Source organism: Trichechus manatus, unplaced genomic scaffold, assembly GCF_000243295.1.
Source record: "Trichechus manatus latirostris isolate Lorelei unplaced genomic scaffold, TriManLat1.0 scaffold00182, whole genome shotgun sequence".
NCBI lineage: Eukaryota > Metazoa > Chordata > Mammalia > Sirenia > Trichechidae > Trichechus > Trichechus manatus.
Window position 1 is genome coordinate 4866736 of NW_004444118.1, and position 15941 is coordinate 4882676.

Here is a 15941-nt window from a genome sequence, read left to right on the forward strand (position 1 = left end):
CAAGAAAGCAGTGCCGGGAGTAGAGCATGTCCTTTGGACCAGGCTCCCTGCGCCGAGAAGCTCCTAGTCCGGGGGAACATTGATGAGAAGGCCGACAGATAGAGAAAGCCTTCCTCTGGAGCTGATGCCCTGAATTTGGACTTTTAGCCTACTTTACTGTGAAGAAATAATTTCTCTTTGTGAAAGCCATCCACTTGTGGTATTTCTGTTGTAGTAGCACTAGATGACTAAGATAACATCTTTCTGGTATTCTTTGCCTTCAGCCAGGCTCCATCTGACATCAGCAATGATATCCCCGGTTCTACATCCTCTTCTGAATCCGGCTTGAATTTCTGGAAGTTCCCTGTTGACGTACTGCTGCAACTGTTTTAGAATTATCTTCAGCAAAATTTTACTTGCTTGTGATATTAATAATATTTTTCAATAATTTCCACTTTCGGTTGGATCACCGTTCTTTGAAATGGGCACAAGTATGGATTTCTTCCAGCTGGTTGACCAGGTAACTCTCTTCCAAATTTCTTGGCATAGATAAGTGAGTGCTTCCAGCATTGCTTCCATTTGTTGAAACATCTCAACTGATATTCCATCAATTCCTGAAGCTTTCTTTTTCACCAATGCCTTCAGTGCATTTTGGACTTCTTAGGGTGGTTAAAATCCAAAACACTGACAACACCAAATGCTAGCGAGGATGTGGAGCAAAAGGAACTCTTCTTCATTGCTGGTGGGAATGTAAAATGGTACAGCCACTGTGGAAGACAGTCTTACAGTTTTTTACAAAGCTAAACATAAACTTACTTTAAGGGCAATGAAACTATTCTGCACAATACTATAATGGGAGGTATGTGAGATTATGTATTTGCCAAAATTCATGAAGTTATACAACACAAAGAGTGAACCCTAAGGTAAACTATAGACTTCAGTTAATAATAATGTATCAATATTGATTTATTAATTGTAACAAAAGTACCACACTAATACAATATGTTAATAATAGGAGAAACTATGCAAGGAGGAGGAGGAGTATACAGGGACTCTACTTTTTGTGCAATTTTTCCTGAATCTAAAATTTCTCTAGTAAATAGCCTATTAAAACTTTTCCTCCTTAAACCTAGTATTTTTTAACCTGCATAGAATCTAGCCAGTCATGCCTTCCTTATGTAATCGTACCTTCATAGTTTGAGTTTCAGAGGTGATGTCAGCAGTACAATATCCAGCAGTAAGTAGACTTAAACAAATTATCTGGTTATCTAAGCAAATTATCTGATATTGCAATTGCAAATGACAGTGACAGATAAACTAACTTCTCTGGGTTACTTTCATTGTAAAAGTTTCTTATAGATGCATGTTTTAAGGGCACATGATTTCAGATATGTCAAGTATAAGAGGAGGAAAACGTCAAAGTTTGCAATGAATTCTGAACTAATTAGATGAGCTTAGAGAGATTTACCCTGAGTTGCTTTAGAAGGTTGCTATGAACATCTTTCCAAAGAGGGAGGAACGTACATTGCTAATCATGGGAATATTTTCTTCAGACTTCTGTTCTACTAGTGTCACTATAGGTTTCTTCCCAAAAAGTGTCAAACAGTTCAAAAATCTCATTTTTATTGTATATTATTTTATATTGATGCTTTTGTCTAAAATGCTTCTCTAAGTAATATATTTCCAAGAAATTGGCACAAAATTAATTATATTTTGGATTTTTTTATATAATTAAAATTTTATTGGTGAAAAGTATTATAAATTTTCATTTGTGGGGCACAGGAAATTAGGAAGTTGTTTTGGTCATTATAGTAAAACACCTGTTGCCGTTGAGTTGATTCCGATTCATAGTGACCCTATAGGACAGAGTAGAAGTGCCCCATAGTATTTCCAAGGAGCAGCTGGTTGATTTGGACTGCCGACCTTTTGATTAGCAGCATAGCTCTTTACCGCTGCACCACCAGGGCACCTTGGTCACTATAGTACAATACTCAAATTTATATAATTCACTTTGGCATTGAATTATCAGGGTAACTAAATATCTATTTTTTTCAGAAGTTTTGTTTTAAGTCTCTTTATAGGGTAAATCTAAGATTATAATGTATTTGTCTTCCATTAGAAAATGACATTTTTTGAAAAGTAGACTTGTAAGAAATCTATTTCAGAACAAACATTTCTTTAAAAAAAAAAAAAAAACTTTAGTTTCTCCAACTGCAGTTCGAAGCTATCCCTTGTTTTCTATTAGGATAATGAAATATTTAATTACACATCACCTACTACTTGTGTGTGAGCCAGAGAAAGAAGGAGACATAGAGGAAAAAGAAGTAATGAGAAAATTCAGTGCGAAGAGCTTTGGTATGGTGGGAAGAGTTAAGGTCCCTTTCCAAACTCTTTAGTTATCAGACCCCTGGTCTAGAGTCAAGAAATGGGCTTTAACCAAGGCTCCGCCACCACTCAGTTATGTGACGATCTCATAGATTATGAGAGATGCACAGGACTTTAGAAATAATTTACTACAACTTTTATCGAGATGAGCTAAGGCATAGAAGGGATCACTGAAGGTCACACATATAAGCCAGGAGAAGAATCCAGTTCCCTTCAATTGGTCTGAACTTCTTTCCATCAAATACCACTGTCTCTTAAAATGGCAAATGTATTCTCCATGTCTCCATGTCCTCATTTTTTAGAATGAGTAGGTTGGATACGAACATATGTAAGGTCCATAACAGTTTTAGAATTCTCAGAATTTGTTCGTTTCGTGTCACTAAACATATATTAGGCAGTATCAGTTAAAAGTTCAGAGATCTGTAATGGAAAGTAAAGAAGTTCAGATGGGATTTGTAAACGTTGTCAAGTGTCAGGGCACACTCTGACAGATTTTAGTTCTTTTTGGCAGATCCATCCATTTTCTGAATGACAGTCTTCAGAAAAAATTTTTTCCTTTGAGAAGGAAGCACAGCTGTTTTCTTTAGTATGACCATCAATGTTTAATCTGTGGAGCAAAAAAAAAAAATCTCTAAGCGTTTAGGATTTTCTTACATAATTCCCCTCATCGAGCTCAGTATTTCCTAAGACTTTCAGTAAACACTAGAATGTTAAATGATGAAACACAAAGTACACAGCCACAAATATTATAATGGTATAAACTTTGAAGAGAAAGCTAATGTAAGCCTCTAGAATTTATAAGTTCATCTTCAGCGGAAAAGAATTCTTCTAGCAAGATACTTCATAATGACACAAAAAAAGAGAGAAAGCTTTGGCGACTGGGAATTGAATCTCCTGTTCTCCTACAAACATTCCATATGCGCAGATTCTTAACTTCACTGAACCTCATTTTTTTTTCTTAAATATACAAGGGAATAACCACCTAATAGTTGGGGGTGGCATGGAGGTGATGATAAGAAAGTGTGACAATACATAAGGAAAGTATGTGCTCAGTAAAAGTAGTAAGTATATACAGGGTAGTGGACATAGTGTGCATACAGGCTCTATAGAATTTTGTTGCAGCTAAGGGAAAGAGGGTAGGAGTCCTGATGGCACAGTGGTTAACGCACTTGGGTGCAAACCAAAAAGTTGGCTGTTTCAATCCACCAGCAGCTCACAGAAGAAAGATGTGGCATTCTGTTTCCATAAAGATTACAGCCTTGGAAACTCTATGGGTCAGTTCTATTCTGTCCTATAGGGTCACTATGAGTCAGAATCCACTCCACAGTGGTGGGTTTGCGTTTTTTTTTTTTTTTTTTTGGCAGGAAAAGAGACTAGGTTCATGTGGTATGTAGTCAATTTCCTTTTTTCCCCATTTTGAACACAGGTTGACAGGTATCAGCTTCAATATATTATTAGTTCCAAATAAGCATGAATCTTGTTGACTGCAGGTGGGGATGGCGATGGAATTCTAACAATGGGATGGGCAGTATTAGCGCTGAGTTGCAAGCATGGGGTGAGTTCAGGACTCACCTATTTGTCTCAAAAAGAGGGTGAAGGGGTGTCATTGGGCAGGGCTTCTTCATGACTTCTTTGCTCCTTGGTTCCGTTTCTTCATGCAGCCCCTTGGGCCCGAGCAGCTAGTTTGGTATTTTTCTAGTGCCACCTTTCTAGTTCAACCACAAAATTCTCTCAAGTGGACCACTGCAAAAGTCCCCTAACTTGTATCTCTTCCACCACTTCAATTCTTCCTTCAACTTTCAGGGTAATTTTTTAAATTCCAATCTGGCCAAATGACTCAACTTCTTTTCAAAAATTAATCAATGGCTTCCCAGGCCTTGCATGACCAGATAGGTATCTGCCTAGTTCTGTGACATTATCTCCTTTAATCTCCAGAACAATTTAGGAAAGAACTGTTATCTATTTTTTTTTTTTTCACTTACCTAAAAACCAGGGCTCAGAGAGTTAAAATAAAAGCAGAGTCTAACTGATGCTCTTCCTACTCTAACAAAATACCTTCCAGGTTTACAGTCGACTTAGAGAGCAACAGGTACGGTTTTAAACAAAGCATCACTTTTATTCTCAGAATAAAATGGGATGTTCCGTTGAATTTAATATATTCACTTTACATATATTTCTGCCCACAGATATTTAAATCAATGGTTTTCAATTTCTTTTTTCACTATGAACCATAACCAAAAAACCACATTTATATCACAGCCCAATAATGACACACAAACACACATAATAAATTTCATAAACCAATATTAACCCTTACTACATATTTAAAAAAAACTAAGTGCATATAAAACAGTCTAATTTACATGTAATTAAAATAGCATATGTAGAAAATAATCCCCAGAAAGCATTATAAGAAAAGAAATGAAGAACAATTTTATTTGATGGAATTGATGAATTGATGTGCTTGCCTTTTCATAAATTCATTCTAGTCCACAACACATACTTTAAATAGTATTACACTTTAAAAAATATTTTAGAATGTAGCTCAAACAAGGTCAAAATTTGTTAATTGAGCCAGTATTTTATTCAATGCTTACTATTTTTCAAAAATCAATAAATTATCACCATATTTTAGATGAACTTGAACATGCTTCTATGTTTTAAACTTCAACTTCTTGTTTTTCTAATTATTAAAAATATCACTTTAAGTGCACTATATAGAAGTTTGATTAAATGTTGCAATCCTTCATAGACTCATAAAATGTCACACTGGGTATCATCTCTTCCAAAAACACATTGAAAGTTCTTTACAGAAACTTGGTTGAATGTTTGCACACTTTGCTTGCAGGGCAATAAAAGTCACCCTGCCCTTTGCTAGCCGATTAAAACTGTCTGTTTCACATCATTGGTTAAAATCCACTGCAGTATTTGTCATAACACACACTTTTCTTCCTAAATGTGCTGGCTACATACTATGAGACTTACTGTGTTTTTTCCTTTTATATTCATTATTTTAATGTTAGTTGTGACACATCAAATTGGTTTCATGACTCACTAAGGTATTTTGGCCAACAGTTTTAAAAAAATCCTTGGGAAATTCTGTGTGCCAACAGACTCTAGCTAGAGAATTTTTATTGAGATACCCCTCCAAGGAAGCTAGTCTATTTCTTGTCTTCTAAAATTCCATTTCAGGCAAGAAAATATATTCTTATGAACTGCTGATGTCTTTTCATAAATGGAATTTTCAACCAACTTTATAATCAGCCATCTTCTCTGCTTCTTCTGAATCTATTGAAAATTTCTAAACTAAAGAGAAACTATAAAATTCAATCATCAATAACAATTTTACTGCCTTGCAGTATGAATCTGATGTGAATCAAACATTAAAAATAGCTCATCTGATACTCACATGTTAGAGTTTAAAAAAGAGCCATTTATCCACTTCCAGTTCTTCTCTGGTGTTGTAAAATTTAATCCAATCCAGTACAGAAGTCCTTTAGTCTTTATCAAGCTTTTTATGAGTCTCTATAAACGGAACAGAAAGAATGACTGAATACTGAACTGGTTTATCTATTCAGTAACTGCCTTGTTCTAATCATCCCCTAAGACCCAATTCAAACATTACTCCCTCTATAAAGTCTTTCCTGACTCCACATCAGAGTTAATCATTCTTTTTTTGTAATATTTCTCTATAATTATATATTTCTATTATTACATTCATCATGTTATATTCAATTATTTTCTTACATGTCTGTTCAGTCTTGAAGTCAAGGTGTCTACTTCCATCTGCATAAAACCTTTGGGCTAAAGCCCAAGCACCTTGACATGGTTTAAAGAAAGTGTTAAATTTTATTAAGGTCTTTTAGTAATTATTTACCAATTCTTTCTCATCTTGAATAAGTAGCAAACTGGACTGTTTTGTGTAACAATCTGCTGAGCTGTCCTTCCAGGAGCTGGAATTGTGAGAAAGAAACAAGCATTTCTCTTGGAGTTGATGCCAATGTATTGGGCACTTTAATGGACCTGATCTCTCTAAAGTAATAAAGGAAAGAAAGAGTGAAAGAAACATCATAGTTTCAACCTGTCTCCACTCCACTACAACCGATGTCACACACATGCACACACACACACATCATTATACATGCTTGAAAGTCACCGATTGTCACTATGAAAACAACTATAATGAATTCATTATAATTTTGAGGTTTTTAAGACCTACTGTTCATTCTCGTACCAAGAATTGGAAAGCAATGACCAGTTATATCAAGCATAAATTGAATCGTAGAATATTAAAGAAGAAAAACAATCAAAATAATGTAAACAGCCACATTTTACATTTTCAGCCACTGAGAGACAGACTAACACAATCAGATGGTGGTAGAGTCAAGATTATATCTGTGTTTCCTTGAGTTTGTCAACAGTGCTTATTCCAGTATATGGACAACAGTATCACACTCACCTAACAAATAGTAATTTTAAACAATATGCAAAGTGTGAAGCATATAATAATTCATTTCACTAAATTAATGAGAAATACCATGGGGAAATCATGAGAAAAAATTTAATTGCTGAATAATATTATTGCCTACTTAATGTGATCTACTGGATTCCATTTTCCAGAAAAATTTTGCAGTTGTCTTAAAATACACACAGATCATATTTTGCTGCCATCACACAACGTAGTTGCCTTTATTAACACACACTACACATTGAACCAAGAATGATGTTGTTATATGTCAAAGAAATATGAAACATATTAAAAAATTCATTCTATGTTTTTGGTTCTATTTATTCATTTCAGACCAAAGTTAACAGTTTAATATGTTCATTAATATCATCAAATATCAATTTAAATGCATATTTTACTTTTTAACTTGATATTTGGCTATTAATTATTGAATAGCCTAGCAGCAGCTTCTCATGAAGCAGTATACTCTGGTGCGTAAGGCCATAGGCTCCGGAGCCAGACTACCTAAGTACAATTTCTGGTGTCACCACTTATTAGTATGTCACCTTGAGCAAGTTATTTAACCTTTCGAAGCCTTAGTTTTCTGAAATGTAAAACCAGAATGATAATGATTGTATCTTAACATATGGGATTGTTGTCAGCCTTAAATAAGGTAATGCATGAAATTAGTTAAAAACCAGCTGTTATTCTTAGGAAATTTAAGCCACAAAATTACCTGTTGTTTCATTCCTGTACTCTTGAGTACTCCTGTACTCTTTATGAGCATCCACATGACATTTTTCTATTGATGATTTTTGACTTAAAAATATCACTAGTAAATAAAGAAAAACAATTAAGAAGATTAAATGCGGAAATGTATGGCTGAATGGAAAAGTTACATTGTCTCTACGTATCCTCCTGAAGCTAGAAGCTAGACCAAGCATCAGTAATAAAGTTGTGGTTCCACTTACAATTTCAGCAGGAAACTGAGTTATCTCAGTCAGCTTGAATATGGATAGAAGGTAAAGGCAATAGCAATGTGGTAACAATGGGTCTAGTTAGGAGACAGCCTACATAAATAAACGAGAAAAAATGTATAATAGTGAACTCTCATACAGATCTTCTGTTACCTGTTACCTACTAGATAAGTAAATTTAAGGTATTAAACTCTCAAAATGATTATACTCTTATCATAACTTTCTCATCTTCAGAAAGAGTACAATCATGCTTATCACAAGAGAGACACTGCCTAGTGCAATCTGGAATTTAAAACCCAAAACCTGTTGCCATCGAGTCGATTCAGACTCATAGCAACCTTATAGGACAGAGTAGAACCACCCCATAGAGTTTCCAAAGAGTGGCTCGTGAATTTGAACTGCTGATCTTTTTGTTAGCAGCCAAGCTCTTAACTACGCCATAAGGGCTGGAATTTAGCAGGTACTTAGTAAACTGCAAAGCCTTGATAATTGTTATTTTCATTGTTATCATCATTTTTTCATCACCATCGTGAATTTTTTGTTTTTAAGTTTTTGGAGCACACGGAAAATACCACAGGGTGACTCTCGGAACAATTGGGAAGGGAAATGTGGAAGGCTGAAGTTTCCATAGTGGATATGGGCTGAGCCATAGAAGCATTGCTTTGTTCCTGTTTTTATTTCATTGGTCCTTTGCTAAGTTTGAGGTGGCCAAATTATGTTAAGATGCTCCCATATTTATGAAGGAAGTAGAGTAAATATTCTGAGATGAATGATCTCACATTACTTACCTGAAGCACTCAGCCCTATCACAGCCAAGGCAAAGAGAATAATCCCAGCACAGCCAAGTTTCAGAGCAAATTGATTCCAACGTGGACTCTGACAGGCATCTGAGAAATTAAGATAATATTCTCAATTAACTCAGTTGAGTACATGTGGCACAAAAATTAAAGGTGGTTTGGATGACATATGGACAGCTAGGCTCTGGTCGGGAGCTGGGGCAGGAAAGAACATTTGTCAGTCATCTTAGAGATCCACAAAATGGATTCAATGAGATCCGTCTGAAAGTATGCTCATTGATAAAATAGGAATACTTATGCTTGTTTTGTGTACAAAGGCTGGATCTGAGAGTCATATAGGCTAGATGCTGTTAAGAGTGAGGAAAAACTTAGAAATGGATAATGGTGATGGTTGAACTACACGATGAACATAATTAATGTCACTGAATTGTGCATGTGAAGAATGTTGAAATAACAGATGTTTTGTTACATGTATTTATCAAAATAACAAAAGATAGATGTGAAAATACTTTGAAAATTGCCAAGTGCTATACAAAAATAAGGCGCATGCCCTATTGTAGAAAATTAGCATTTTGGATTATCACCTGGTGTTGTTTAAGACATGTTGTGCCAGTGGAGGTGGGGAGGTAGGAGTAGATACCCAAAGGAGATTCCATGACCCTGGACATACATCTGAATATGAGGAAATCAAGCTTGGTAATATTGGCCTAGAACTTCTAAGGAGTGCCAGATTGATGCAAGACTGGAAAAACCTATTCAATGAGCAACCACCACTAAGATGTCTTTCCTTCCAGTTATGTATTATTGTGGTTAAGGTTACGTGTCAACTTGGCTAGGCCATGATTCTCAGTGGTTTGGCAGGTTTTATGTATTTATCCTCCATTTTGTGATTTGATGTGAGTAGCCAATCCGTTGAAAGGGGATTTTCCTTGGGTGTGTGGCCTGCATCCGATATAAATGGATGTTCTGGCAAAGCTCACTCTCTTTTGCTCCTGCATCTGACTCGTCATCCTCTGACCTCTGGTTCTTGGAACATGAGCCAGCAGCCTGCCATCTGACCTGCAGATTTTGGGATTCACCAGCTTCCACAACCACGTGAGTCTGGAGAAGCCTCCAGCCTGACGCCTAACTCACAGATTTGGGACTCTCCAGCCTCCACAACTGCGTGAGCCATTTCCTTGAAATAAATCTCTCTATATAAATTTATGTATGTACGCTTCACTGATTTTGCTCCTCTAGAGAACCCAGCCTGAGATGTATATACATGTTCTTTTACCCTTTGGTCTCTTCTCTTCTTCATCCTTTCCTCTCTTGAAGCTCCAACTTTATTTGCAAAATGGAGCAAATGCCATATAGTCACTATTTTAATATTTATTACTGAAGTATGGCAATAGTTAAGAGCAGAGGCTCTCAAATTCAGTAGATCTGAGTCTATGGCTGCTAGTTACAGCTTTGTGACTTCAGGCAATGTATTCAACTTCCGTAAACCACAAACTTCCTCATCCATAAAATGTAGAATAGGGTCTACTTCATAAGGTTTTGGAGAGGATTATATGAAACAGTGCTTCTGAAATGCTGTGCTTAGTGTCTGGTGCAAAGTAACTATTTGATAAATCTTGGTTATTATTGTTTTTCTGAAAGATAGAGATTGTTTTTCTAAAAATACAGAGAAAGATAAAAACTATATTATTGTTTTTCTAAATAGGTAAAAGACAATTTGGGATGACTTTATTTACTCCTGATAATACTTAAGGAATTGAGTGGAAGGTCTTGTGCCTGGGAGGAATGCTCTCCTGCACTGTTTCTGCTACACAGCGCAGCATGAGATTAGAATGAATGGAGTTACAATAGATAATCGAAGAGGCCAGGTAAACTTTACTTATCTGGCAATACTCACTAGGGCTATTCTTTGTTTGGGTTTAAACAGTATGTTAAATCATATCATTTCCCTGCCCTAAACCTTCAATGGCTTTCCATCAAACAGACCCAAATCTATAAAATGCCCTACAAATCCCTATTTAACCTGGCTCCCCATTACTTCTCTGACTTCATCTCCTTCTGGTCTCCAAGCATACACTCTGCCATCCTACACCTTCCAAAATTAAATGACCTCTGGCAGAAAATCATCCTGCTAACAATCAATACCTCAGTTATTCTGCTCCAACTCTTCTTAGATAACTCCTGCCTGCTTTTCCTAAAAAAATGACAGGCATGTTCCCATCTCAGAGCTGCTGCACTTGCTGATCCAACTTCTAGAAGGCTCCTCTTCGAGACAGCAGGCCTCTGTCTCTCACTTCTTTTGAGTCTTGACTCAAACGTTGTCTTCTCAGAGAGACTTTCTATGACTTTCCTATTTTATATGGAATTTTCCCGAATTTTGATTTTTCCGGATTTTAATTTTTCTCAATAGCAATCAACACCATCTAGTTTTTATATTATCAGTTATTTTATTGATTATATCCACAGTAATATAAGATACACTTCATGGAGGTAAATATTTTTCTCTATTTTGTTCACTGCTATATCCTCAGCACCTAGAGTATGTCTGGCATATAGTTGGCACTTATTGTTGAATGAATGAATAAACTTTAAAGGGATTTTGTAGACCCTTTATTCACTTTTTTAAAAGGTACACTCTTGAACTTTTGGCCATAAACTGGGTCACTGTTCACATTCTCTTTCTGGTTTTTTGCTGACTTCCTTAGATACAATCACTATTTTACCCAGTTATCAGAGCCTCAACAGTTTGGTCAAAGAGTCCAGTGGAGTTTTGCAATAACACTAATGCCGGGCCAGTGTTCTGTCTTCACACATTTTGCTCTGACATTATTCTCCTTTTTTTTTTTTTTTTCAGATTTACTTTTAGGATGATATTTTGTAATGACAATTACTAATTTTTTGGACCAATTGAATCGGAGACATAGTAGCATAACATCTTTCTTTATATTCGCTTTCTGACATCCCCTTTCAACAACCCTCTCCCATTTATTAGATAGGAGCCAGGAAGAAGTCTTGCTCTTTCCCATCAGAAAATAACAGATTTGACCAAGCCCTCACTGCTGTTATCAAAATTTTCCAATTTCCCCATCCCTGATACAAAAATTATAGAGAAACTTATTTGATGATTCTAAGACTTTCTTCCTGATTTAGAACTTTGCTAATTTAATAGTTTCAAACTTACATCAAACAGTTCTAAAAACGTATAATCCACATACTCAGCACAATATGGAATGAATATCAGATCAGGTAACAATTGCAATAGTATTGATGTCAGTAAAGTCAATTAGATTTTAGAAGGTAATCCTATGTCATGATAATTTTATGCATTTTTTTGTGCATCCATCCCCAGACCATAACACCCATATCTACTACCTCACATTAGATTTCTCCATTTCTTTCACTCAGAATACTAATTCGTCTGACACAGAAAAGTGCTGATTTCAACAGTGTCAGATAAGTTCATTATTGATATACTTCAGTGTTTTGTGGTTTATCTCCTTCTAAGCTGTGATACTTTTATATTAGAACCTACCAGGTTGTAATTATAGTCACATGTTTGATATTGTCTATAATTTTATCTCAGGAGTTATTTCTCTATCCCTTTGGAAAACGGAGGAAGTTAATCATATGCATAAACTTGGCGTTCTGAAAGGAATCCTAGGGATGTAAATGCACCAGAATATAATCACAAAATTAATATTTAGTAGAGGGATTTGGAATAAGGTAGGTTGCTATTACAGCAAGGTAGTAATAAGTCCCTTAAATATTCCTTTGTTCATATATGTAAAACGTTGTTTCTTTAGGGTTTTTGACCAAGACTTTGTTAAGCAGTAGACTATTAGCCAAAGGAATGATGGTTCAAACCCACCCAGAGGTACCTTGGAAGACAGGTGTGGTGATCTGCTTCTGTAAGGTCACAGCCTTGAAAACCCTATGGAACAGTTCTACTCCTCACACATGGGGTCGCCATGAATTGGAATTGACTGGAAGGCAACTAACAATAACAACAACAGCAATAGAAGGCGTGTTTACTTTTCATATTCTCTAGATAAAAAAACAAAATCTAATGAGGTATGTTTTTCTCCACAATAGTTGTTATGTAAACTCAAACTACGTTAACTCTACTTAGCAATAAAATAGAAGTGCTGTCCAACTTCAACAATTTAAAACCGCAAATTTAAGAGGAAAAACTAATTCTGGGAGATATACAAATGGCAAAAGGAAATTATTCCACTTACCCTGAGGAAGAGCCGGGGGTGATGAACTTCCAAGGGCTGACTGCCTGAGTAAGTTTAAATCAGCATATGTCACTTGCCTGTCCATTGCAGATTAAAGAATTTGGCACTAAGCTTGTGTATAAAACCAAACTCCAAGTTCTGTGAGACAACATCAGCAAAAGGAAGTGCCGAGTCTGAAATATTTTGCTGTGTCTTTCATGCCCTCACCCACCCACACATCTATCTGTGGGCATTCCACTTCCTGTGTGTCCATTATACTTAGAAATGTAATATCCACTTAGCTTAATTAATTGGTGCGTTGCTTGACCATATTCTAAGGCTACTTTGTTGTTGTCCTTCTGTTGTTGCTGTTAGATGCCGTCAAGTCGTTTCCGACTCTCAGTGACCCCATATGACAGACTAGAACTGTCCCATAGGGTTTCTTGGCTGTAATCTTTACAGAAGCAGATCACCAAGTCTTTCTGCCCCTGAGTAGCTGGGTGGGTTTGAACCGCGAACCTTGTGGTTAGCAGCTGAGTGCTTACTTTTGGGCCACGAGCACTCCACTTAGGGCCAGGGTCAAGTGAAAGAGGCACTCTCTTCAGGGGCAGAATTTTAGGGGTTCCAAAATACCCAGTAATCAAGATAAATAATATTTAATGCAATGTTATAAAAAAAATTAAGAAGAATACCCTGAATTTGGACTTCTAGCCTGCTAAACTGTGAGAAAATTAATTTCTGTTTGTTAAAGCCACCCGCTTGTGGTATTTCTGTTATAACAGCACTGGATAACTAAGACACTGTGGTATTTCTGTTGTAGCAGCACCAGATAACGAAGACAGCATTTTTCAGCCCCCTCTGCTATAGCCAACCCCCTTCCCCAAACAATCTTGACTTGTGTCCTAATGATTTTATTTAGATTAATATTAAAATAAATTTGCATCCCTTGGGAAAAAGATTTAACAATAATGCAAAAATGTCCATGATGCCATTCAAAAGCTTTAAACCCTGCTGAAGTACCCGTGCTCCAAAAAAAGTGACAAAATGTGGAAAATGAGGTCATATATGTGGAAAAGGCCCTGAATAATATGACAGATAAAGCAAAGAGCTAAAGATCAATATATTACTCTTAGCTTAGTTCTCAAGGCACTCATACACATACTAGAGTCTCCACATAAGTAAACGAATTAGAAATCTGCCAGAATTACAGAAAGTGGAAAACTTTGGTCTATGGAGAATCCTATCTCTTTCAAGGATTTTCAGGCATAGAACCTTAGAGCAGGGTAGACCTTAGGTGACACCAAGTCTGACATTCTTACCCTGTAGGTGAGAAAGAAGAAAACCGGGAATTCCCACAAGCCACTTGCTGGATAGTGAAGGTCCTCAAAATTACTTGACAGTGGAAGCAGTCCCTGGCTTTGAACCCCAGAAAATAAGAAATGTCTATTTATAGCAGAAAATTGTTGTTCTGTACCTGTTAAGGGGATACACATTAATTCCTTAAAGACCAGCGATGACTATGAAGTGAGACGTGGGCATTTGTGAGAGTTGCACAACCAAAGAAGATAAATATGAAGTTTATAATACATTCATCTTTCAGATGATGATGAGGAAAACAAAAGCGGTTGCTGCTTTTATTTTAGACCATTAGTATGCAAACATATCTACCATTACTGGTACTAATACTCTGAACGTAAAGATTCTAGACATATCTGTTTATTTTGTTTTATTTTCTTGTGAGAGTTTAATTCCTAGGGTGATGCACCAAAGATTATCCACTAGTATTTAGAAGATGGCTGTTTCACCCTCCTGGAAATTGTCAAAATTTTGAGTTCAATATATCCAGTTACTAGAACTAGCCTAGATTAATGATATTCTTTGAGTGATTCAGTTAAAATGTTCTTCAGCTGTCTGACTATTTTGTACTTGAAAGTCGTTTTATTGGTGCTAGGGTATTTGGTTCTGCCACATCCTTCATCTAATTTCTTTGAATACAGATAATCTGCCAGATTTGGGGAAGGCTGTGCTGGGTCATGCATTAGAATAGGGGCTGTTAAGCTCTCTCTCTCTCTGTCTCTCCATCTCTCTCTCTATATATATACATACATGTGTGTACGTATCTGGGTGGTATAAATGGTTAAAACACTCAGCTGCTAATGGAAAGGTTGGAGGATCAGTCCACCCAGAGGTACCAAGGAAGAAAGCCCTGGCAATCTACTTAGGAAAATCAGCCATTGAAAACCTTATGAAGCACAGTTGTACGCTGACACACATGGGGTCTCTGTGAGTCAGAATCAACTCCATGGCAACTGGTTTGGTTTTGGTTTTATTTAAAAAAAAAAAAAATGCCATTGAGTTGATTCCGATGCATAGCAACCCTATAGGATAGGGTAGAATTGCCCCATAGAGTTTCCAAAGAGGGAGCGGCTGGTGGATTCAAACTGCTGACCTTTTGGTTAGCAGTCACAGCTCTTAACCACTGCACCACCAGAACTTCTGGTTTTATATATGTATATATGAATGTATATGTATATACATATATATATGAATGTATATGTATATATATCTATATATCTATAGCCTGAAATTTTGTTAATAATGTAGATTTCTGCCACATTTGCTGCTTTTCTCCCCAAGATGAAGTTAGCTGCAGTGGAGAAAGCGTTAAAAAGCACCACAGGTTATCCAGTGATGCATAGACCACACTTAAAGAAGCACCCATTAGTTTTTTTGTTTGTTTTATTTTAATTTAATTTTATTTTACTTTTTTATTGTGCTTTAGGTGAAGGTTTACAGAGCAAATTAGTTTCTCATTAAACAATTAATATACACATTGTTTTGTGACATTTGTTGTCAACACTCCCCTTCTCGACCTTGGGTTCCCCATTTCCATTTGTTCAGCTTCCCTGTCCCCTCCTGCCTTCTCATCCTTGCCCCTGAAGTGGTGTGTCCATTTAGTCTCATATACATGATTGAGCTATGTATATTATTGTTTGTTTGATGGGCCTGTCTAATCTTTGACTGTAGGGTGAACCTCAGGAGTGACTTCCGTGCTGAGTTAAAAGGGTGCTCGGGGGCTATATTCTTGGGGTTTCTCCAATCGCCATCAGATCAGTGGAAATCTAGTCTTTTTTGTGAG

General features: G+C 36.4%; 1 protein-coding gene across 1 annotated transcript; it reads right to left on the reverse strand.

The window, feature by feature from the left end:
* Window positions 1-723: 723 nt before the first annotated feature.
* KLRB1 (killer cell lectin like receptor B1) lies at window positions 724-13096 on the reverse strand. The gene is made up of 6 exons (XM_023741549.1): window positions 12824-13096; window positions 8577-8675; window positions 7548-7643; window positions 6242-6396; window positions 5774-5889; window positions 724-2971 (listed from the first exon to the last, which is right to left on the reverse strand). The coding sequence occupies exons 1-6, from the start codon at window positions 12906-12908 to the stop codon at window positions 2830-2832; spliced, it is 693 nt and encodes a 230-aa protein (XP_023597317.1). The 5' UTR covers window positions 12909-13096; the 3' UTR covers window positions 724-2829.
* Between the last annotated feature and the right edge of the window lie 2845 nt (window positions 13097-15941).